The 23,259-nt window shown below is 49.5% G+C and overlaps 4 protein-coding genes across 4 annotated transcripts; all 4 read right to left on the reverse strand.

Annotated features, from left to right (window-relative positions):
- Window positions 1-175: 175 nt before the first annotated feature.
- Window positions 176-2,234, reverse strand: F5B22DRAFT_594549 (FAD binding domain-containing protein). Its single transcript, XM_047974055.1, has 3 exons — window positions 1,509-2,234; window positions 950-1,453; window positions 176-802 (listed from the first exon to the last, which is right to left on the reverse strand). The coding sequence occupies exons 1-3, from the start codon at window positions 2,005-2,007 to the stop codon at window positions 288-290; spliced, it is 1,518 nt and encodes a 505-aa protein (XP_047833906.1). The 5' UTR covers window positions 2,008-2,234; the 3' UTR covers window positions 176-287.
- Window positions 2,235-3,204: 970 nt separating this feature from the next.
- Window positions 3,205-5,289, reverse strand: F5B22DRAFT_594551 (GHMP kinase). The gene is made up of 3 exons (XM_047974056.1): window positions 4,581-5,289; window positions 4,227-4,525; window positions 3,205-4,147 (listed from the first exon to the last, which is right to left on the reverse strand). Exons 1-3 carry the CDS (start codon window positions 5,002-5,004, stop codon window positions 3,806-3,808), a joined length of 1,065 nt encoding a protein of 354 aa, XP_047833907.1. The 5' UTR covers window positions 5,005-5,289; the 3' UTR covers window positions 3,205-3,805.
- Window positions 5,290-7,661: 2,372 nt separating this feature from the next.
- On the reverse strand, window positions 7,662-9,910 carry F5B22DRAFT_634283 (uncharacterized protein; the record flags this gene model as incomplete). The annotated part of the gene is made up of 4 exons (XM_047976959.1): window positions 7,662-8,935; window positions 8,994-9,047; window positions 9,125-9,813; window positions 9,882-9,910. 4 exons carry the CDS (start codon window positions 9,908-9,910, stop codon window positions 7,662-7,664), a joined length of 2,046 nt encoding a protein of 681 aa, XP_047833908.1.
- A 10,458-nt stretch (window positions 9,911-20,368) lies between these two features.
- F5B22DRAFT_508785 (GroES-like protein) lies at window positions 20,369-21,925 on the reverse strand. The gene has a single exon (XM_047972509.1). It carries the CDS (start codon window positions 21,573-21,575, stop codon window positions 20,472-20,474), a length of 1,104 nt encoding a protein of 367 aa, XP_047833909.1. The 5' UTR covers window positions 21,576-21,925; the 3' UTR covers window positions 20,369-20,471.
- Between the last annotated feature and the right edge of the window lie 1,334 nt (window positions 21,926-23,259).

Here is a 23,259-nt window from a genome sequence, read left to right on the forward strand (position 1 = left end):
CCACCCACCAGACACCCACCTATGCTTTGGCGTGGTGATCCCTACTAGCTCCACAAGATAGGCTCTGCTAGTGCGAGCCTCAGTGGTATACTATGTAGGTACTGTCCCGTTAGCATCTGTTGCTGGTACTTAAGTACTTCCAAGCTGTCACAAGCAGATCTAGTGTACAGCAAAGTGGCTGGCAATATCGTCTATTCGTGACCGTGCCGCTATGCAGGGGATTACAAGATTATATAATAGCTTACTATGAAGCAATTCAAGGCCATTAGAATAGTTACAATACCATATCATGCTGATGGTATCTTAAATCCACCGGTCCTCGTCTTCCAGAAGCCATTTGGATCAACTTCAGCCTGCACTCTTCGCGCGAGCGCCAGCTTCTCCGGCTTCAACCTACCAAAGTAGTCTTGCGGGTAGAAACAGTCGTTCTGGAATAGCGGTAGGTAAACATCCTTGGCCAGTAGTCCACTGTCCTGGCAATCCTCAACGATCGTCTTGAACCCATCGTACGTCGCCCGCATGGTCTCGTCGATTTTGGGATACGCAGCGTTACCCCAGAAACTGTAGTCCAGTTCAAGCACAATGCGGTCGATGTCGTCGTCCACATCGAGCATGTCGCCGCCCTTGGCTCTGGCGATTGCGCCAAGCTTCTTGGGCAGAGGCTGGAAGGCAACACTTGCAATCAGCCCAGGAACGAGCTGCGCCGTATTGCTTACGTTGACCCAGTGGTCGAATATCTTGCCCATCACTTCTGCACCGTTCTCTTCGCTAGGTAGAGGCATGGTCTCTGTGCCAATTGTATCTATGAGGTTCGGTCAGTGATTGCTAGTACGAACTGCGTCTAGGTGTCGAAATCCCAAAATCCACCACCCGGGCTTTGCCTAGATTGAAAAGGGGCTACTCGTCTCTCAAGGTGATTAGAGAGAAGAATCGATATAGGATGACTTACAGACGCTGCCTTTAACGATTGCCCAGTTGTTACCACTGAGGAGACTATGAATGCTCTGTGTCTTGCATGTGTTGATCTTGAAATCGCTAATGGCGAAGAACTTGTCAAAAACACCTTTAGGTGGCTCTGGGCCATTATAGTACAGGAAGATGACCCAGATGTCGACGAGTGTGGCGAGTGTTCGCTCGGCTGTCACAATGATACCGGCCTTGTCGTCGTCATAGTGTTCTGTGAAATCTCGAACTGCCGCAAGAATCTTTGTGCTGGTCTCTGACTTCGCGTCGAAGACGAGATTGCCTCCCCAGATATCGCCAATGGGATATGCTTGCAGCAAATAAGATGTGACTATTCCGTAGTTGTTGCCGCCACCCTTGAGGGCCATGAAGAGGTCAGGGTAGTTGTTCTCTGTTACATAGACGACAGATGCGTTCGCTAGCACTAGCTCGTATTCCAGTATCGAGTTGGCAGCCCAACCGTACTCGGTACTCATGAAGCTCAAGCCACCTGTGAATCTTATTGTGAGTTGAATGCTCGCATGAAAGTCGGTGAACAGGCTCACCCCCTAGCAGATATCCACCGACGCCAACGTTACCAATTCGTCCACCAACGACCGTGTATCCGGAGCCGTCAAGCGCCTTTGTGACCTCATCCCACCTGTTTCCAGGTCCTACCCTGACTGTTTCTGCCGTGGGATCCAAAATAACTTGGTTCAGCATCTTTGTGGAGATGAGAGGCCCGCCATCGACACTTGCAAAGTAGTTGTTAGGGTTGTGGCCACCCGACTTGACTGCGAAGGTCTCGTTATTCTTCGCTAGAATAGAAACAATGGCCGCCACCTCATGAGCTGTCGTGGGCATTAGAATGCACGATGGCTTCAGGTCACCACATGACGTCGACCAGTACTCGGACTGCTCCGCTGTGTACTTGATTTGCGGATTCTTGTATGACTCGATGGAGGTTTGGCTTTGTACCAAATCACATGTGCTCTGAGCCGCAACTACTGCAGCCAGACCGATCACGGCCACAGCGAGGTCTCTCCGCATGGTGGAGAAGATCATCGTTTCTTCCCGACGGTTTCAAAGTAGGTGACGGGATCCGTGGGTTGCCAACCATCCTGAATACCCAGACCATCACGGGATCCTGTTCGAATTATATAGTGTAGGTATCTTCACTCTGAATGGGGCTATGCCCAGGGCATTCAGCTCGACCTCGGCTTAGGGCAGTATCCTTATGGATAGCAATCTTAAAACAGGAAATATCTGCATGCCTTCCAAGGCCCAATCCCGGTCAAACGGTCACAACGCCAACGCACCACAACGTGGAAGGGTTGCTGTCAACATGCATGTCACGCTATCTAACGGCCAGTAGCCTTACAATATTTCGACGTGTTCGGTAGCGATGCTGAAATTTAATGAGACCAGACCATCATACATAGTAGGCACGCAAGCATCAACGGTCAATGGGACCACTACGGGGCAGCGCACCGCGGATGCGATGAGTTATTCCCACATCGACTAATTAGTCCGTTTGAAGGCGCTGTACTACGTGTAGTGGGCATAATATCACCAATAGGAAGTGCTAAGTTTTTAGGAGTCCTTATTCAGCCGTTAATTTTTTACCTTTCAACAAGGACATATAAATGTCTTCGTTGAATTACGATCCCAGTAAGTCCAGGTGAGCATCTTCGATCCCAATACTTCTTCAAAGCACGTGGGCGTCTTCGCGTTTTCCCACACTCTGTAGCTTGAGGGAAATGTACTTCTTCGAATTTTGAGGTTTACAATAGATTTAGCCCGTGTTTAGAATAAGTATGGGTCGGTAAAATAGAGCTGCATATCTCCAGGGTAAGGTTATCAGGATCTCTAGCATAACTATTGGCACGGGCCCCTTGCGTGCACCATCTGGGTATGATATCGCGTGTACACTAGTGCAGTATAGTGTATATCCAACGGCATGACGATCTGCCGCTCTGACTATGCACAAGGCCATTGATATACTTACTTCGTTCGTCCTTGCTGTTGGTGTAAGTATGTTTATACTATACGGGAAGACCTCAATCTGGCTACATTGTAATCAGTGCAATCTTGAAGGGTGCGAAAGGCCTCTCGGTTCGTGAGCCGAGAGAGATAGATTATTGGTGGACTTTTGTCTTATACCCCTACATTAAGGCTTAAACGGGGGTGTAATCCGTCACCGCTTCCTTGAATATTTATATAGAAAAGATGGGAATAGAACATATAATTTTTATACGTGTAAAGCCACCACGGATGTACGATGACGTAGATGCGATCCAAAAGCTGGATTACGACCTTCTTTGGTGGTAGTCGTAACTGAAAGTAGCATTGTGGTGCGGTGGGTGACATTCGTCCGTGCGGACTTATGCACTTCGGAATCCTTCCCTTGAACGTGCTAGAATAGTGATGAAGATGCAAGGACACTATACACAACATTCAGCTCAATGATGATCGCACGGAAAGGGAGAGCAACTTAGGTAAACCACCCGGGCGGAACCCCGGGCAGTCAGACAGGTTATAACGGAAAGGTGTTAAGCGAGGCAAGGATTGTTTTGCTTCCGGAACAGCGCGGTTAATTACACACCAGTCTATCACCTAATTCGTACACTATTCTACCCTAGACCTCGCTTGCGAACCAGGTATCCATGGTTTCCTTTATATCAGTTTGAGAACACTGCCAAGTAATCACTCTCTTTTCTATACCGGGAAACCTGTACGAGATTATCTTCATGGCCGGGTGGTGAATCCGGATTGAGCTGTCTAGCTGTCTGTCGATTCGTCTATGATCGGCTGCCCATACCCGCTACTCAAGATTGGGGGCCGCGAGGCCCAAACCACGTCATTACGTCTTGATGACCTTTGTTCCCTCGGCGGGCTCCAGCAATTTCCATCGACAGTCAATATTCTCCTTACGGAACCTGGCTATTATCCTCTCTGCAATCTCCTCAAAGTTGGATGTCGCTAGTGCGAGGATCGTGGGACCCGCACCCGAGAGACACACGCCAAGCAGACCTTTCTGGGTAGCCGGGGTCATGGAATCAACTATCTCTTGCAAGCCCGGAATGAGGGTTTGCCGGTATTGCTGGTGGAGTTTATCCTGCATGGCTAGGTTGATGAGTTCCGGGTCTGGCGGTGATTGTCCCAGGGCCACGGGGAGCAGAGCGATCCGCTGCATATTGAACACCTAGCGGGATGAGATTGTTAGAACATATATATACACGTTGCCACATGCGCGAGAGACGTTCACACGCAGAAGCACTTACGACGTCATGTATAGGATATAATCTTGGCAGCACTTCACGTGCTTTCGCAGTGGCCACCTCGAAATTAGGAATGATAGCGACGGCCTTGATCTCTTTCGCCCACGGGAACTTGATGTGGTGTCCAATTCCAAAAGGTGGCTCTGGCGGTCGCTCCCCTGTGTCGACGCCCCCAGCTGGTGATGGCAGGACCTCGCTCAGCGGGATTTCGACACGAGCAACGTCCTCTGGTGCTAGGGGCTTGAGATAGGTTCCCACGAAGCCGCCAAATAGAGCAGCGCCAACATTATCGGGATGTCGTTCTAAAATTTCGGTGTTAGCTTCCGCAATGTAAGCGACAGAAAGATCAGCCCGTACCTATCATCAAGCAGAAATCGAATAAACGGCTGTCGTCAAGCTGGTCAAGACCACCAACCACCTTGCCAAGCATCACGCCAGCTACAACAGCGGCTCCCGATGAGCCTAGACCGCGGCCAAGCGGAATGGGGTTGACGATGTGCACATGTGTCTCGACGGGGAAGGTCCGTTGATCGTGGCATCGCAAAACGTATAACGCGGCCCGCGTGATGAGATTCTCAGATGGATTCAAAGGTATCTCGCCAGGCTCATCACCCTCTCCTTCGTACGTTACCCTGCAATTTAGAGGATGCTCCGACGAAGATTTGCTCCGGTCAATAGTGACCTGGAGCTCGAGGTATACGGACAAGGCCAGACCTATGACATCGAAACCGGGGCCAATGTTGGCAGACGAGCACGGAGTCCGGATGGTGAAAGACTCCATGGTGAATAGTTATGAAGTCGCCACGTTACAAGTGGTCGTCTCATATACAATTGAGCTGATAGGGCTGAAGACGTTCCACTTCAATTGAGTCCGTGGTTGCGTGGATGCTTGGCTCTACTCAGTTTAGTGATCTCGTCTTCGAACCGTTAAACTGCTCAGAAGTAGTTGAAAATACGATGACAATCGTTAACAAGACGGCGAAACACTCACTTGAGCCTCAAGCCCAGACTTCCCATTTCCCTTAACGTTGATGGTACAGGTGACTGACTAAACACTAAATACGTACCGGTACTACTTATATGAATGACGCGGATTTTCTGTCCCCGCCCGATTCCGGAGCAAGGCCGCTGTGGGGACCCGTCCGATCTAGGTAGCCGACCTGGCCACTGCTGGTGGGGGGTGCCTTCTTGCCCTAATCAGGCATTGCCAAGCGCTGTAATTGGCTGTCCACGGGCCAAGTCACTTGGGCCTTCGCTGCCTGTATCCAAACCTTGGAAATACCGGTCGGTATCTTACGTGGTATGTGTAAGACAACCTAGATTACATGTAATATTAAAACAATTCTTGAAGTACGAGAAGTATAATTGAACGGGAATGAGGTGCTTCAAGCGACAATGAATGTAAAAAGAAGGAGAGTAGTGGGCGTCGCATTTACATACCTTTCATTGGTGCTGGGCTACGTATATACCTACCTCCTATCCGTCATGACCTGTATAGGCCATTAGACAGGTGTACTCACGATGTAGTCTTGAACAAGATGAAATGCTTGGTCTTCGGTTATGATTTAACGATAAAGTTCTTCCCATGTTTGTCGGCTACAGCAGAGACATGGCTAACAGTCAATTTTGAGGAAACATACTCTCGGAATCACCCGAGAAGTTTGCTATCATCACGCTGAACAGGATACCTATATGAGCCGAGACTGATTACCTACTAAATATGTGATAGCTATGTACTGCGGATATTGCCGTGCGACATAAGAAACAAAGAACAACCCTTTCGTTCCCGTTCACGGACACCCAACTATCCAATCGGTCATATTGCTCTAGCTTCAGCCCACTCATTCGTCGTTTATATCACATTAACCTATCTGCGTAGTAAGCCCGCATATGCGAGCTACCTCAAGTGGTCTTGAAATGGAGAATGTGAACCATCTTCATCACACGGCAATGCGCGGATTGTGAATAACTCCATGGGAAAGTAACAGCGCGTAACCTAGGCAGTTAGCTATATATTCAAAACCCGATCCGCATCAGCACGTCAAGATTGAAAAGCAGAGCCCGGGCCGGCGCTGACATGATAGGGCTGCCACCAATCCATCACAGCCCATCAAATGACGTGGCTAGATGGAATGGAACGAAAGTGGATGGCAGCAATCAATGGAGCGTAACGTCGAGGCCGCCGGTCAAGGGGAGCCAGATAGTCAGTACATTGATCATACTGTAAGACAAGATACCGAAAAGAGAACCCACGTGACAGAGAGATGGGGTTGCAAATACGACGATGCGCATATAAGCTGTAAAACGTGCTGAGACGTGATTGCGTATAATTGAGGCTGAGCCTTTTTTTTCTTCTTCTTCTTTTTTTAACTAGTGGTTTCCTTCCTTATCCGCTCGTATATATCGTTAATACAGAAAACTGGCGAGTCTGTGAGTAGCGCATACCTACGCGCGTCTAGGTGTCATTCACTATGCATTGAATCACCATAGGAGGCCGTCGTCTTACACCAAGGATATTTTCTACCGGCACTCACTTAATCAAATAGCTACCTAGCTACATCACTCCGCCTCCATGTAAAGCGATGTAACAAGTCTTGTTACGCCGACGGGTCACGGGGATTTCATGCAAACATGCCAGAGCCCTTATAGGAGATTGTCAAGTAACAGGTACGACGCAGCTACTATTCACACCCAGGAAAGGCCGATGAATGAGCACGCAACGGCTCGCAAACTATACAACTCTTCATGGCATGTCCAGGCCGTTGAATTATCTATGCTAATGCTCCGCTATATTCCACTGCGCTGTGTCAGTGTCAAGTGCGTGTCGCCACACAACAAAACAGAATCTGCGTCCGTTCAGTTTTCCCATATTCTCCCATCTAATCCATGCATAGGAATCAAGTCGCGAAAACAATAGAGTGTGATAGCAGGCCTCGTCTAGGTGCCCAGACAAGGCTTTATTGGTGTGAAATCCCAGCATAGAGGATTTGTAGCGATCACTCGCGTCCCTCGTTAACTCCTTGACAAAATATACTAGGTCTGTTTCTTTTCCCATATATGCATCGGACCTTCTGATCTTGCACTCATCAAAGTCGTCCAACTCGGTAATTGCAACAGTTGAAGGAAAAACATAATACGTTTGAAATAGTCGAGTAAAGTAAATAAGGGGTACAAAGGCCGCGCCTGAGCTTGATAGAGCCTTCTCTATATCTTGGAATAACACACATAGTAGTATATAGCTAAGGTATTTGTACAATGGGCTGCGATTAGGAAATATTTGGGGTATCTTTAAGATTGCAAAGGAACGAGAGGATGAAGTGGAGTAGCGGATATCCATACGCCGCCACTCATTAGTGTAAAATCGATTTTATTTCCGCGGGGTTACCAGCCGCGACAGTGTAGCGGGGAACATCCTGAGATGATTGTTAGTAGAGAACGCTACGGAGAACAACAACGGCAGTACAATTTGGTGCTTACCTTAACGACTACCGCTCCGGCAGAGACTGTAGCACCCCTACCGATTCGGATACCGTGCTGTATGATGGCGCCAGCCCCAATCCATACATCCTCGTCGATAATGATATGTCCGCCTATTTGAGGGCTCTTGCTGCCCGCTCGTCTCTTAGGATCAGTGAAGGTAGTAGCCCCAAGGAGGGTGACGTTGGGGCCAATAATACAGTTATCTCCAATTGTGATCTCCACGGGATCAAGAATCGTACAGTTCCGGCCGATCATAACGTTGTTACCAATCGTAATGTTGTATCCGTAATCGCAAGTAAATGGCGCCTCGACTACCACTTCTGATCCAACACGACCGGCTCTGATAGCAGAAGAGACTATCTGGGGTGAGAGATTGATGGGTTCGCGAGGGTTGAGAATATCTCGGAAAAGGCGAGACCGCTCCGTTGCCGATACGCCGGTATTCGGATTTGTTGAGTTGTTGAATCGCCAGCAAGCAGCACTGCACCTTTGGCGTTCTAACACCAACTCCTCATCAAACGGGTAATACTCTCTACCCAAAAGCATTTCCTCCTTTTGTGTCCTGGGCTTACTGCTGTTAGAAGGGTACTGTGTGTGAGACAAGGCGAGCTGTGCTGCAATCTGTGGATCAGTACTTGACGGCGGAGGTTGGGAACTGGAAGCAGCTGTGGAAGTCGGTTCCAATATGTTCATTTGGGGCAATGACCCGGGACGAGGCGTCTCAGGTCGATTGTTGTCGGGATCAGTCCGAGTAATGTCATGCAGTGGTGGCACTCTCGGATATTCTCGAGGGCGCTCAATATTTGGTGTCTTCAGCTGCTGTATGCTAGGAGTGATGGCGCTTATCGGCGTTGGAAACATGTTTGCAGCACTGGAGTACGATGAAAAGGCAGACGCTTTGTTATCCGGACTTAGCACTGAGCTAGCAACCGAGGCCGTCGGAATAGTCGAAGCAGTCGGTCTGTCATCATCGGTCAGGACGGAACGTGCCTGTGAAGTCTCAAGTCGAAGATATGGACCACGATAAGATGAAACGGAGTCGCGCTTGGAAGCAGGCGCAGCTGGAGGATTGGGATAGTTGTTAGGTTGAGGCATTCCATACGCCCCAGGGGGAACGTAACTTGGATCCTTCGATTCAAGTGGAACGGCTGCAGGTTTATTTTCCATCCGTGGTGGCCCTCGCTGATTAGGATATCCATAACACACGAACCCGCCACGAACACAATTGGTACCTACTCATGATCAGTAAAGAATGCTTTTTTTCAAGTTATCAGTATCATGGGGACGTACACTCAGGCTTCGACTCGTCACACTTCTTCTTCCTTTTTCGACATGTCAAGCAGCCTTGGAAAAGGTTAGCAAAACCCAAAACGCACGAGCGAATCAATAAGACTTGTACTTGCCAGTTTTGGTTCTATTACTGAAGTTCCGCTTTCGCTTTTTAGGGTCTGACTGAATTACGGGGTCCCTCGACTGATCTTGTGAATAGGAACCACCATAGAGCATGGAACTCTCATCACCATCGGGGCTCGTAGCTGGATAATCATGCCCTGAGTCTGCATGACTAACTACTCTTCGAAGGCTATCACCAGCTTGGTCGTCGGCCTGTGTGGGAACAGACCCTGTGGGGTCTCTTGACTCGTACAAATTTCGATCATCTCGAGACTGCTGCTGCGAGTACCATGAATCGCCATGCTCCCTTTGGTCCTCCCCATAATGCCTATAATCTCGCTCTCGAGGATGGGTGTCGTATGCGCCTCTTGATTCTGCCTGAGGCCGCTGATCCTGGTCCTTTACATTTGGTGCTTCACGTGATCGTTCAACTGAAGCTGATCTTTTGCGCTTGTGCGTCCCATCGACCTCAGGATAGCCTTTCGACTGGTAATGCGACCGCTCTAAACCAGAACCGGGGCTTTTTGCAGCCTGTGTCACGGAAGAGTCTCCGGTATTGGTCTCTTGGCCAACGCTTTGAACAGCAGCACGATCTTCCGAGCCAGCATGCCTCGTTATCGGACTCCCGCTTACTCCTTCCGAGGTCTTGGTTTCCCCTCCATTCAACGCCGTGAAAGTTGACATCGTACGTCCAGTGATGTTGTCGCCCCAGCGTCCTCTAGTTGGGTGCGTAAAAATCCAATCGTTAGCGAGACTTCCGAACGCCGGTGGAGCCTTGCTTTGAACAATACGCCAGGAATTATTCCCAAAGGCATTCGAGGTGCGTGGCTTAGTTATTACAAAGTTTCGCGCGTCTTCTTACGTAGGGAAACCCTTGAGGTACGGTTTGCGCAGTGATTGTTCAAGGCAAGCTGAGGCCACGGCAAGGAGTCAGGCAAATCAGTGCCGGACGCCTTAGATATACCGGAAGCAGTCCCCGCGATGACTCAAAGGATAGAGTTCAAATAGTGTTAAAGAGGGACGAAGACGTGACGTCCGTTAAGATGAGAGAATGGGGGCTAGAATGAATGCGCGCGCGCATGGGACGAGTGCTGCAGGTAGGAATCTCACCCGTAGGAGGAGGATGCGCGGGGGATTATGAAAAGCGGGAGTGAACGAGCCGCTTTTTTTTGTTACCTTCTCAATGACCCGCGTAATACGACGTGGGTATGCCAGGCTGGGGCTGGCTGGCTAGTGGGTTGGCGATGTGCCTGGGAGACGCAGAACGGACCGGTGCAGCGAATTGTTGCGGTGTGGTATGATGTTGGTGGTGTAAGCACACGCGCAACTTGCGCCCAACAATTTGTCCCAACTCTGACGACTTTGTCTGCCTAGGTGACAGACGGGATGGCCAGGGTTGGACAGGACAGCTGTATCGGAGCTCGCCCCAGGAGCCGGAAATATCACTAGCCAAATAGGACGAAGGGTAAGTGATCTCTGGTGTAGCGCAGTCCACGACGACGACGACGACGACGGGAAACGGGTAACGAGCGGACAAGACGAGTGAGGGAACAGGTGAGTCAGTCTAGGAATGTGCAACAGCTCGCTGCAAGGAGGTGTGCGACAAAAATGCGACGGGTAGAAGGGGGAATACGGGAATACGTCAGGGCGCCAGAGTGTAGAGACGAACCCGCGCTTGGTGATTTGACGCGCGATTAACTGGAGGGTTGGCAGCGTCTGTTGAAGCGAACGGTGTCCCCGAAGGCAGACCAGAGCCGTTTCTCCGCTCTAGCTCTAGCTCGAGGCTCTACTGTAGGTCTAGGACAATGACAACAACAAGCCGCTAGGTTGACAGATATATGTACAGTACGGACGGCGGCTCCAGAGCCGACAGCAGTGACAGACAGTGGGTCGTATATATGGCGACAATGCCGGCGTCGCTCGACGAGCGTCACAGGGGTGGGATAACTGGGTATTAAGAGAAGAAGGAGGAGAAGAAGGCGCCGAAGGAGTGCTGACAAGCAGACAAGCAAGCAGTCCCGCCAAAAAAAAAAAAAAAAAAAAAAAAAAAAAAAAAAAAAAAGAGGCGGTGGTGACAGCTTCGTTAGGGCGTTCCGTCAGTCAGTCAGTAAGTCAGTCAGTCCAGTCGTATGGGATGCGAGGAAGTAGGCAAGAGGTATGAAGTAGGTATGTAGGTAGGTATTTCCCAAGTACCTACCAGTAGGGACCATCTGCTGTATGTAGGTACTACTGTATGTATGTACCTATGTATGTAAGTAATTACTCAGTTAGGTAGGTCTCTTGTAGGTAAGATGAGGAAACTGGGGATGCACAGGTCGAGCGGCTGCGGCAGCAATAATGCAGGGCGGGAACCGATGCAAGGGTACCTACGGATGGGTTATGGGCTGAGTGGCCTACATGTACCTACCTACCTACTTAGGTACATGTAGGTAGTACCTACTGTAGGAAGGTTACTTAGTTGCATTAGTTGCTTTAGGTGCTTTAGGTGCCTAGCCAGGTTAGCGCAGTGCCACCAACAGGTACCTACCTACTGTTTACTGGACAGGTACCCAGTGAAGTGCAGGTAGCTACCTCTCCCACCTACGACAATATGCCTTATAACGAGACCTACGAAAGGAGTGAAGTAACCCCTAATAAGATACCTAAGGTAGGTAAGTATGTAGGTAGCGTTATTCAATGGTGTACAGGTACAAGAGTTATCAATTAGTAAAACTGTGGACAAACCAAGCGGTGGTAATATCACTTGGCAAAACTAACACGCACATCTAAGACAAATAGGTAGACGACGTGCACAGAGAAAGCCCAAACGACTGGTGGTGGTGGTGTGTGCGTGCTTCCTCAATACTTCTTGGACTGGATGAGATCGACGAACCCTAGACCGGATCAAGGTCCAATTGCGGGCGGCATGGCGCTTGAGAAGGGGGGCCGTCCAGGCACAAGTCGCTAAAGTACGGCCGGGATGTGTGACCGGGGGGAGAAGGAGCTCGAAGAGGGAAGGGTGGGCATGGAATAAATTAAAAGAACGTGAACCTGACGGCGAGAGCTTCCATAAGCGGCTTCTCTTTGCGCTGGTTCTTTTGTTATTTTTATAAGTTCCAATCCTTCATGTGCTGCCGTTGTCTAGACATCTACTGACACAGCTCATTAGTGATGGTGGTCGGCTTGGGGAGAATGCAGACAGACGTACGTACAAGCACGGACAAGTCGAGGCAGACTTCATGGTGATGATCATGGTGGTCATGGTAGTCAAAGACCGGACTACTATCTGGAGGCCGAATACTAAGTACCTTGGGTGAATTGAATCTAGCCATCTAGCCTAGGAAACATCTACCTAGCCTGAAATGTCCCTAGGCTATCTGCAATGTATTGGACATTGTGCCTATTCACACCCATCCAAGACTGACGAGAGAGAGCGTGAGAATTGGGAACTTTGAAGCCTTCAACAGGGGCTATCAGACATGGTAGTATTCCGCACGACGCCGCAGATACCGCACGGTCCATCCACATGTTCCGCAGGTCGGCCAATTGTATACTTGCACCTGCATGCATGTACTATATTCTCGAGGGTGTGCTCTGGGTGTGGTGGTGGTGTTGCGAGTCGTCTTCTTCATTTCTATACCCATTTCTATACCTCCTGCGGCCAGGTGGTTGCATGAGATGTAGGTACTGCTCGCCATGCCCATCATCATCATCATCACCATCACCGTACATACATATACCTACACTAACACTACCTACATCCATACTTACCTATACATTGCCGACATACTTGTATCCAATAGCTACTAACCTGGGATCGGTCGTTGAGATACATACATCACTATACACTTCCTTTCTCCTTCACCAGCCGTTACGTTACCACTCAACATCGCAATCCAGTCTTCATTATTACACCTCCATGCCATAGTATACTATGTATACTATGCACCCTTACTTATACATACTACTGCACGCCTTGTACACCTACTGCTAGGGAAGCTAGGCTACTCGAGTATGATGAGGTGGGGTGATGGCACTCCTGTAATGCGGTCGTACTTGAAGAGTGTTTAATTGTTGATTCATTCCCATTTCTGTCAAGCAACCGAATTAAAATGAGCTTTGCTCGTCACTCACTGTCTATTACCAAAGGAATACAGCACGGGTTAGCTGTACGATGACCGTCATTAGCCCAAATGTGAGACGTGGTAGGCTGTGATCCCCTCGTGACATCGACTCCAAGATGGGGAAACGAGCCACGATATGACATAGCCTGTGCCTCCTCAACTCGGAGCTGATAAGGAACGAAACTAAGCCAAACCAAACCAAACGAAACAGGCCGCCCAGGCAGTTCCCAGGCATTTCCCAGGCACTGAGTGCGACGGCGGCAGTACGTAACGGATCGACGAACGCTCCAAGCATCAGACTGCCCAATGAAGTGGTCTCCGGCTCCTGCCGCTGTCCCAAAGAGTAGGTAAGGCCCTATTGTCACTCATTCTTACCGGTGAGACCCCCCTCCCCTTCTATGGTAGCGTTGCACTGGAATGTAGCTGCGATGCCGACGACGCGCTGCCCCATTCGCTACCCAGTTTCAACTCAAACCCTTTTCCAAGCCCAACAGGCGCAACTGTCCTCGGAGAACTGCTCGGAGCGCTTCTCGGCCCGGAGAAAGTTTGTTTAACGCTCCGAACCGGTACCCTAACAACGAACAACGAACTTCAATCCAGGCCAGAAACAAGGCGGCCGCGCTACGTGGCTACGTTAATGCTTCGGGTGTCCAATGATCTTCTTGTGCTGGTTACAACTAAGCCTGGAATTCGTCTAGGCCTTGTAGCCCAACGAGATCAGCGAGTCCATTTTCTATCGGTTTCAACCATGGTAGCTTGATGAATGACGTACACTGCAGCGATTTACCCCCTACTAGTTGATCACGGTTCATGGAGCATGTCTGTGGTTCTTTTGTCTTCTCCTCCTACCGAGTAGAGACCCACCTGTCCTGCTTACACTGCAAGCGTTGCCGACAGCTTCGCTGGAGTGTCTCGAGTGCGACCATTTTTTTTAGCTTAACCATGTCCATGGCCAATGGGGAGCAGGGGACAGGGATGTAAGTCTTGTGCAATTTGACGCGGGCGTGTGATGTCGAGTGTCCAGGGCGCTCGCAGATGGAGCATCCGCGTTGAGAAGCGACAAGCGTGCGTTTCCAACTAGGACCTAGTCGCTCCGGCGCATGCACCTATCCTTCTGTCACAATTGTCTCGAACGAGCAGAACGAGTATTTGGACGGATGCAGAGAGTGACCACGCTGTGACAGGACCAGGACCAGGACCATACCGTACGTACTACTCAAGGGCTCGCGCGTCTAGGTAGGTCTTTACACTCTAACCGAGCTACCTAGGGTGCCCTGGGTGTCAAGAGCAGTCCTAAAAATAGTCGTTGCGCTCCGATAGGCACGTTTGGGCATGAACATCGGCGTACTAAGTATGTACTCGATTTTACCGTAGCTGAACCAGCTCCGTTTCGCCACCGAAACGAAACGGGCAAGGGATCCCCCCGGTCAAGAAGAAGTATCAGAGTGTTAAATTTGGGCCGTAATAACCGTTACAAGCGACGCTGCCCTTCGCTAGACGCACGATCTGCCCATCTCATGTCTGTAATACCATTTTCAGATCTTGCTGCAGCACATACATCTGATCTAGCTGCCGTAAAAGGTGAGTGGCGAGAGTGGGTAACGGGTTGGTCGTCAGTTTGGCTGAGTCGCTTAAATACAACATGTTTCCCCCTCAAATACCCAATATAACATTGCATGGATCAACTTGCAGTAGGCAATAACTAATTTGTAACACATGACCGACACGTTCGTTTATACACCGGTGTTCGACCTAGTCACAATTGGTACCCAGCCGCGTTTCCAAGAACCGAGCGACAACCAATCGCCTTGAGGTAGAAAAGGGCTATCATCTCAGCTTCGTCCAACCCGGCACAACGTGCAACGCATAACGGTCGGTTGGATGAGACACTAGTACTACTCAATATTTTTTTTCTCACATGTGTTATCTTCATAATACGGTCCCTTTTGAGAGTACCTACATTTCCCGTCAACGAGTCCCAGTGGCCAGCATGTTTCGATCTTCAAGGTTCCGTTTCTATAAGTGTTTCTAAACTATGGGTTAAAATCAAGATGACTCGTTCACAAAGCGCTTACCGCAAGCCCGTGCTTCTTTACCGCCAATCACTAAGAGTGACGAGATATCGGCGGGGTTAAATGCTCATTGGCTCACGGCCGCCTGCTTGATGAGAAGCAACGATTTCGGGGGAGACCCTAGGCTAGAACTTACACTATACTAGAGCCTTTTATGAACTATTCATGCTCATGTCTCACTCTCACATACCTACCTATATCTACATGACACTCACGAGTCACCAGGTGACTTAACCACCTAGCACATGTAGTCATAAACGCCTAGGCGATGTGATATACCATAAGAGCCTGCATGAGGCCAAGTGTATGGCGCATGCAGCTCTGGCGGTGGCGGCCTTGACCTTGCATGTACCCGATAGGGCTCGCGTTTTGACCCCTCGTCTCAAACTACAAGAAGTCATACAGAAGGTTACATCGACCTAAAATACTTATACACTATTCAAAGTTTTGAGTGAAATGCAATCGAAAGCAAACCCTCAATCATTCGTTCGTATTTGGCTGTCAGTCGTCAATGTCTAATAAGCTGTGCAATACTTGCATTCCCTTAGCCCTTCGTACATGTATAATACAAGTGGAAAATCCGCTATGAAGCACGCTGGGGGCCAAATAGGTACAGCCTCCGAGGCGACAGAGCCGAGAGGGAGGAGGAGGAGAGACATATGTGAGACAGACGGAGATTCTGCCCATGTGCGTAACATGGTGTCATTTCAGTTTGTGTAGGCTCTCAAAATGCATCTTTATGCATGAGCTCTTACAGGTGCCGATGGGCAAAATGATGACTTGAAGATGGCGGTGAAGATATGGGCGCTTGAAGGGACCTTTGAGGCTGACACGCGCCCTTCTTTCTGGTACTGTGAAGCGTATGCCTATAATAAACAGTACTATAGGCAAATTATGACAGGTTTTGATACCGCCTAAGACAACGAATGAACTCAACAAGAGACGAACACCTAGAAAGAGGCTCTTCAAATTATATACTTAGTACATTGGCACTACTGCCAGGGAGATTATGGGCCCTTGTCGTAGGTGGCGCAGACATACTAAGTATTGTAGGGCAAGTCGCTCGGCTAGTAGATAGGTAGCACGAGAAACAAAATGAGGCCGCTTACTACCGTGATACCTTACCGACTCGAGGGGATAATCACGATGCTCGAACCAACAATATAGCAATTCGGTTAGGGAAAGCATCACACGGGAAGGGACATAATCTAAGTGCGCGAATCACAAAGCATCATCTACACAGTATATTACAAATTGGGTGCCCAGGGTAAAATGAGAGGGATGATTTGTTACCGACTCCATGGCTCGCGAGAACGACTGTGCGAGTTGCAAGATATTACCAACAAACAGAGCGAGATAAGTCTCGACTATCTTGCAGAGCCGGATACGGTACTACGGGGTAGTAATGATCCCCCGTCTGTGCGGCAGCCGGGAGGAAACGCCACGCGAGTGCATGAGAGCAGTTTGTAATTTTTGTCATTCCTACCTACAATATTCCCCTCACATAATTTTTGATTCAGCGGTCCATATGCTCGGGATATCACGACTGGGTAGAGTGGCGCAGTGCTTCAATCCTTTACATGTCATTGGCAGAATTACGACTGGCGCTGGTGGATGGGCATCGTCTTCCTAAGGTCCTCGGTAGGTATATCGCATCCTATACGTTGAAAGGCAACGACAAACTTGATAATGGTGGTGACGACGCGGGTGGAAGGAGGCTGCGAAGCAGGGCCAGGTACCCGACATCCATGATGTAGCAGATATAATACTATACCTACCTTGCCTCGTTTACGCGAGTCTTGAACCCCTGACCAACGTGCCATCAGAATCACATGACGGGAAATCTCATGTCAGCACGCTCGCCTGCTGTGACAATGCAGTCATAACCTGTTTCTACTAGTTCCTCCAACATACTCTACATACAGTAGGTAGGTAGGTACCTACTTGGTATATCTTCGATTTCGGTACCGATGGTGTAGGTTGTGCTTGGGGAAGATGATCTTCAGGACTGCGGGTGCATATTTCGATGTAAGGTAACTCACATATCGATGGATACACGAAATATGTATACAAATCAAGGCTTGGACAAGACCCAACCAACGAGAAGAGACAACGAGCGCCTCGGTATGCGTACATATAGTAGTAGATATAGGATCTGTAGGAGGTAGGTGTCGCACGTTGGTTGGTCTCCCAGCAAGGGCGTCCTCCCCTCGATGATGTGCTGTTATCCCACACCAACCTCAACAAGGCTTCGCGGTAGCGTCCGGTATGACGCATCCCTGCTGTAGGTATATGTAAGTAAGTAAGTAAGTAAGTAATGGTGGTGTACAGGAAATACCTCCCGAAGCCGCGAGTGGTACTGAATGCACACGCTGTAAGTCAGGTCACGGGGGAGGGTGCTGTAGGTACCTATCTACATACTTCATGTGAGGACATCATGTACATCATGGATGTAGGTAATGTGGGATGTGGGATGTGTAGGTATTATGTTATGTATGTGATGAGGTCGCACAACCTTTCTTTCCCGTTGTAGAACCCCATCTCGCCCATTTCATTTGCCCTGCACACCCGCCCACCCGCCCACCCGCGCTTGAATCAGCGCTAACCAGCGCTAGACTGCTACCCTCCGCCGCTACCTTACTTACGCCTATCGCGCGGAGCAGTACGGTACTGTAATACATCGAGGTAGCATTCCCGGCGCACTGCCCACCACATACCTACATACCTACATATGTACTTACCTATTATAGGTACATTAGTAGGTAGGTATGTACCTGAGATACATAGACACACCAGTACATGCGCTAAATGGCGTTGCTGTGATAATTCCAACCACCCAGTACTATTAACGCAGTAAGTAAACATCGCACTTTGGACTCAACGAAGCATCGTCAGTTATCATGGCCATTCCACAATCAAGTTCACACACACAATTACAAAGCTCTGTACTTCTGCGCTAGATTGCCCACTGGCGCGCCCTGTTGGTTAGTCGTATGCGAAAAACGCCCATGAACCCACCACTACTCCATCCTTTGCCAATAACAAGACTGCTGGCCTCGATTAGCCGCCCGATTTCCGCCCTCACACCCCTTAAGCGCCCCCTCCAACCTCCTCCAAGGACTTCGGGTGTGGCTCGCTGCCCGACTTCTTCTAGAATCCTTCCTCATCCACGCTCGCAGTTCAACCCTCCCGACGTCATGGCCTGCACGCCTAGCGTTTAACGAGCCGCCCAGCGCGAGTCACCCGCGTGCCCTCGTCGAGTGCCGGGAGCCATGGCCATGGTTCTGCAGGACCACCACCAAGGATACGCAGATGCGACTCTGATCCCGTACCTGCATCTGGGTTGAGTGCAGATGGGCGTCTCGCCCGGCTGGCTCACTGCTGCCCTACACGTGCCGAGCAGAGCCTGCTACTATGGAGAAGGCATGTCGTGGAGAGGCGTCTGGGGAGGCATTCTGCTTTGCGTAACATGGTCACTTTCTGCGACCATGCCCAACAAGCGCGCAACATAACGCAGGTCTCGCTTGATGCCAGGGTTCCCGAGACAATCAGAGACATCATGCCTGCTATAACTACCTATATCCAGGATATCAGGTCCATAGGCGTGAATTTCTTAGTACCATACATACATCGCCCGAGATTGGCAGCGCATCGCCTGATAACCATGGGGATTCTCATCACACCGCCGTGGGCGCATACTCGGTGCCGCTTTTTCTAAGATCCGTCAATCGTGGGGTTTTAGGCGATCCTCTAATCTCCACGTAAGGTAAGTACCCGTTTACTAACGCGCTTCGTGACCTGACCAATGTGCAAGAATCCTCGTGCTTATTTTTAGGAAAGCTGCTATATTAAGATATAGCCTCAATCTACGACCCTGACAGGATCGCCGCGTGTTTATTGAGACGTCACCTCTACAATCCCACGTCGAGGCCTTGTCCTTGCCCCGATGGTCTCCAGACTCGATCCCTTATAATTTACCATAAGCGCGCTCGTCCTAAGTGTATTTTCTAGGCTGAACAAAATTTGGTTCTTTAAATCTGTGGCGTTTGTCCACGAATTGGAATCGGGCACCTCGTTAGGGAACGTCGAGCCTGAGGTTCTCATTGGACCGTCGACAAGAGGTGCCTTGCCATTCGAACCAACCCACAGCTAACGGAAACACCCTAATGTGAGGCACTCGTAACATAACAGAGAATTCCAAATGCCTGCGTAGATGCACCGAGTCATTTGACGCTGCTAGGAATTGTATTTGTAGCTATTGTTCTCGCTTATGTGCCTAAATTGTACAAATGTTGTACAGTTAGCACCCCATCGCGTACTCTGTGTAGTATCTGTGCTAGGTCGCAATGTTCGTATTCTAGAGAGAGTAGCCGCCATAAATTATGATACTGCAATAACGATTATCACAGAGTCTTGTGGACAGGGCGAACCTACACATTAACATCATTTAAATAATACTAGTTCTTTTAGTATCGCTGCTCGAAGAGGTCGATTTGTTGAAGATTTGTTCCTTTTCTCCACTAAATACCTAAAGAATCATAACAACTCAGACCCGTAGAGATCAGTCAGTCTCGCAAATCTCCTTTCTAGTACTTGATAAATTCATGTTCTTGTTCGTTAGCAGACGGGCCAGACAGCTTCTAAGACTGTGGCCAACGATTAAGACCACTGTCGATTTATGGAGTGTTGAGGGTCGAAGAACGGCTTGCATTCTATCATATCACTTTCTGAGCTTTGTCCTTAATATTCTTAATTTGCCGCTCGGGAGTAACCATGCGCCTTTCCTTGAGGGATGATGATCGTTATGATTATCCGCTCGGCCTTTCCATGATAGTATCAGTGATTAGAGATCCTCTAGACTAACTGCACAGGAAGGAAAGTGATATATTGTATAGACTTTAGACGACATAGGCTCGTAGTGTATCCATTTCTCAGGTTTCTTTCATAAAGCGATGTATTATCCCCAACAGAAGAACCGGTCGAGGTTGGTGTACTCTGGTTGAATCTCATCTATGCGGAAGTATCGATTTGCTTGCCTTCCCAAGTCCATTCACATTCACTGTCGCAGCATCGAATGCTCAACCTGCGATTATAATATGTAGTTATGTCTATTGATATTACCGTTGGGTATCTAGCTTAGTCTATGAAGAGGATGAATCGTCTATCGTAGATGAAGGGCTTCTAGTCTATACTTGTACAGCTCAAGGGGTGAATACCACAAGCGCACCCCAACCACTATGTGTATGCGCAGCCTCAAAGGCCTTCTCATATTCCTCGAGCTTGAACTTCCCGTACACCCGGTGTCCCGCTTCTTTCCCGATCTTCAAGGTCCCTACCTCGATCATCTTGACAAGTCTCCTGATCTCCTCCCTCGTGTACATCCATTTCGCCTTGACTTGCAGGCTGTTGAGTATCATGTAGGAATAGGGGAGACTGATATTGGCGAACATCGCGCCCATCAAACCAATCCGGCCTCGCTTGCGAAGGGATAGTACGGCGCTTTGGATATGGCTGGGCTGACTGTGCACGGTGTGTGGCGTGCAGTCAATGAAGGCGTCGGCTTGACCGAAGGCCTGGATTGACTGGGCGTCTTTCTCCACATCGCCTGTGACCACCACGGTCTCGACGCGAGGGATTTTGGATTGCAGCGTAGCCAGCGTGGCCTGGTTACGACCGAGCGCAATCACGCGGGCCCCGAGTGCGGACACGATCTCAACCACGGCGCCGCTGAACTGACCCGTGGCAGGCCCTACGATAACAGTCTCGCCGGCCTTGATGTCGACGTTGGAAATAGCGCCATAAGCAACGCCAAATCGGAGGATGATGGATAATTCCTCGACCGTGTACCCGTGTTTACCGACGAGGACATCTTCGTCTAACGGGACTGTGTTCTCGAGTGGGACGACGGCATGTGATTGCCAGCACCCATCTCTCCACGTGTCGCGAGCTAGCTTCTGCGCCTTCTTCTCGCCGCTATCCATCAATCCCACGATGATCTCGGCGTTAGAGTCATCTCGTGCTGTTGTGAACGGGTCGATGGCGACAAGTTGGCCTTCCTTGATGCTGACGGCATCTGACCCTACTGATACCACGCGGCCGACGGCGTTGCTGCCGTAGACGCTGGGGACGGGAAAGGAGAAGCCGGGGACTTCGTGCGTCGCGAGGTACCCGTGGCCTGGCCCGATAGCTGCTGCGAGGACTCGGACTACTGCTGTCCCCGGGATTGCGGTGGGGATATCCCTTTCTACGACTTTAATGCCGTCGGGCGTGAGGGATTGGGCAACTAGAGCCTTTGCACCAGCCATGATTGTGGACGTTGAGGTTTAATGTGCTTGTTTGTACAGTATGTTGTGATGGAATTGGACGTTAAACTGCAGGTATTGGATTTTGTTCTTGATGATCGTCTTTGATATTTATTATTGAGTTAGCTGTATAGTTAACTGGTTTGATGGTGATGCTACATGAACACATTTCCTTATGATTTCGAATTGATATCTCTTATATAGACCTTTTCTGATCCATGTTGATCGTCATTAGATCATAATTGCTTCATCAAAGACGGAGCTATCTGCTACCAACGTTGTCCCGTTCGGAACTTGGGACCCCCCGATTCCGTTACCGGGGATACACATTACTGCATTAGGCATCACATCGGCGCTGCGCACATCTTTATCTCCTCGCTTTGGCTCCGAGGCAAGCTGTGATAAGTTCGGTCGTGTCTAGCGCGGGGCTAAATATTTCGAAGTGAGTTCCGCCGTGTGTTGCTTTTCTGTCAAGGCGGTAGTCTCGTATTGACATGAAAATAGAGGGCATCTCTTCCCCCTCCTTCAGACAAAAGCCCATTACCTAGCGTCGGCGTTGGGTAGTTCTGTGGGCTTATATCCACTTTATCGTGGCGTGACATTACTGTCTGCCGTGCGCAAGTGGCGCGAGGCATCCTGTTAGTGATCTTGTTGTAATGGGTTCCCCACGATTACAAATGGAATTAACTCAACTACGATTAGCCCGGTTGACGCGTCAACGCCGAAGCCCGTGACCATTTATTTTCGTGCCCGCTGGCATACATCGTATGTATGAAAAGCGTATGAAAAGTGAAACGAAGATGCGGGTTATTAAAAGCAGCGGGTTCGATGTGCTTCTCTCGGCATTTGGAGGGAGGGGGGTAAGTATGGCGAACGAATCTACGAACTCACGTGCGGCGTGTGTGTGCCATATTGCTCGGCTAGTCCGGGTAGAGCGGCTGAGAAAGCTGGAATACCGGTATCGCGGTCTGAGCTTACATAGAGATGCGGCGCCGACTTGGCTGTAACCTCTGTCTGCATATAATACAAATGTCTGCTGCAGTTATATCAACACCTTTACACACCCGTGGTAAGATGTTCACAGGCAACTTGAAGCGAGTATGAGAATGACACTTGCTACCTGGGTTCTCGTACATGTGGTCGGCTGAAGTTGACTGCATCTCGTGTGCAGGCAATGCTGACAAAAGAATGACTTTGGTGCTTGTTCAGGGCGTGTCGGTCGGGATGAGATCTGTCGAATCGGGCTTGGGATACCTACCTACCTACTAAGTACATACTCTATATTGTGAAGTAATCCCGTACGACAGATTCGGCTCAACGGGCTTTGCAGGGTACATATTCCATATTAAGTAGGAGGTATGGAATGGAAGGAAATAAGCGTTGCAGAAGAGCCGACGATATGTGTGGACCCACCCGGACTTACCAATACTGTACATAATTTATCTTTCAGGTACCTTAGCGGTACATGTGCTCTTGATGTAGCCTCTCTCTACCTATCTACATTAGGTATGTAGTAAGTCCCTAATGTTGCTCTCTGCCTCGCCTACTTCATGACATGGCAATGGATATTGGCGATAAGCAGACAGAGGTCTGTATCTCCGAAGTATACAGTATGCAATAGGCACTATGGCCAGGAATCCGGCACACTACCACGGCACTAGGACTTCGCCTGTAGGCAGTACTTGAA

The sequence above is a fragment of the Xylaria bambusicola genome (genome assembly GCF_022495145.1).
Source record: "Xylaria bambusicola strain CBS 139988 unplaced genomic scaffold F5B22scaffold_7, whole genome shotgun sequence".
Taxonomy (NCBI): domain Eukaryota; kingdom Fungi; phylum Ascomycota; class Sordariomycetes; order Xylariales; family Xylariaceae; genus Xylaria; species Xylaria bambusicola.

What these genes read in the sequence shown, in the direction of transcription:
- F5B22DRAFT_594549 (XM_047974055.1), bottom strand. Translation starts at nt 2,007, where the DNA reads ATGATCTTCTCCACCATGCGGAGAGACCTCGCTGTGGCCGTGATCGGT. An exon ending in CGGTGGATATCTGCTAGGGG is followed by an intron (nt 1,454 to 1,508) that starts GTGAGCCTGTTC and finishes TAAGATTCACAG; the next exon opens with GTGGCTTGAGCTTCATGAGT. An exon ending in AATCGTTAAAGGCAGCGTCT is followed by an intron (nt 803 to 949) that starts GTAAGTCATCCT and finishes CGAACCTCATAG; the next exon opens with ATACAATTGGCACAGAGACC.
- F5B22DRAFT_594551 (XM_047974056.1), bottom strand. Translation starts at nt 5,004, where the DNA reads ATGGAGTCTTTCACCATCCGGACTCCGTGCTCGTCTGCCAACATTGGC. An exon ending in CGATTTCTGCTTGATGATAG is followed by an intron (nt 4,526 to 4,580) that starts GTACGGGCTGAT and finishes CCGAAATTTTAG; the next exon opens with AACGACATCCCGATAATGTT. An exon ending in TATATCCTATACATGACGTC is followed by an intron (nt 4,148 to 4,226) that starts GTAAGTGCTTCT and finishes TCATCCCGCTAG; the next exon opens with GTGTTCAATATGCAGCGGAT.
- F5B22DRAFT_508785 (XM_047972509.1), bottom strand. Translation starts at nt 21,575, where the DNA reads ATGGCTGGTGCAAAGGCTCTAGTTGCCCAATCCCTCACGCCCGACGGC.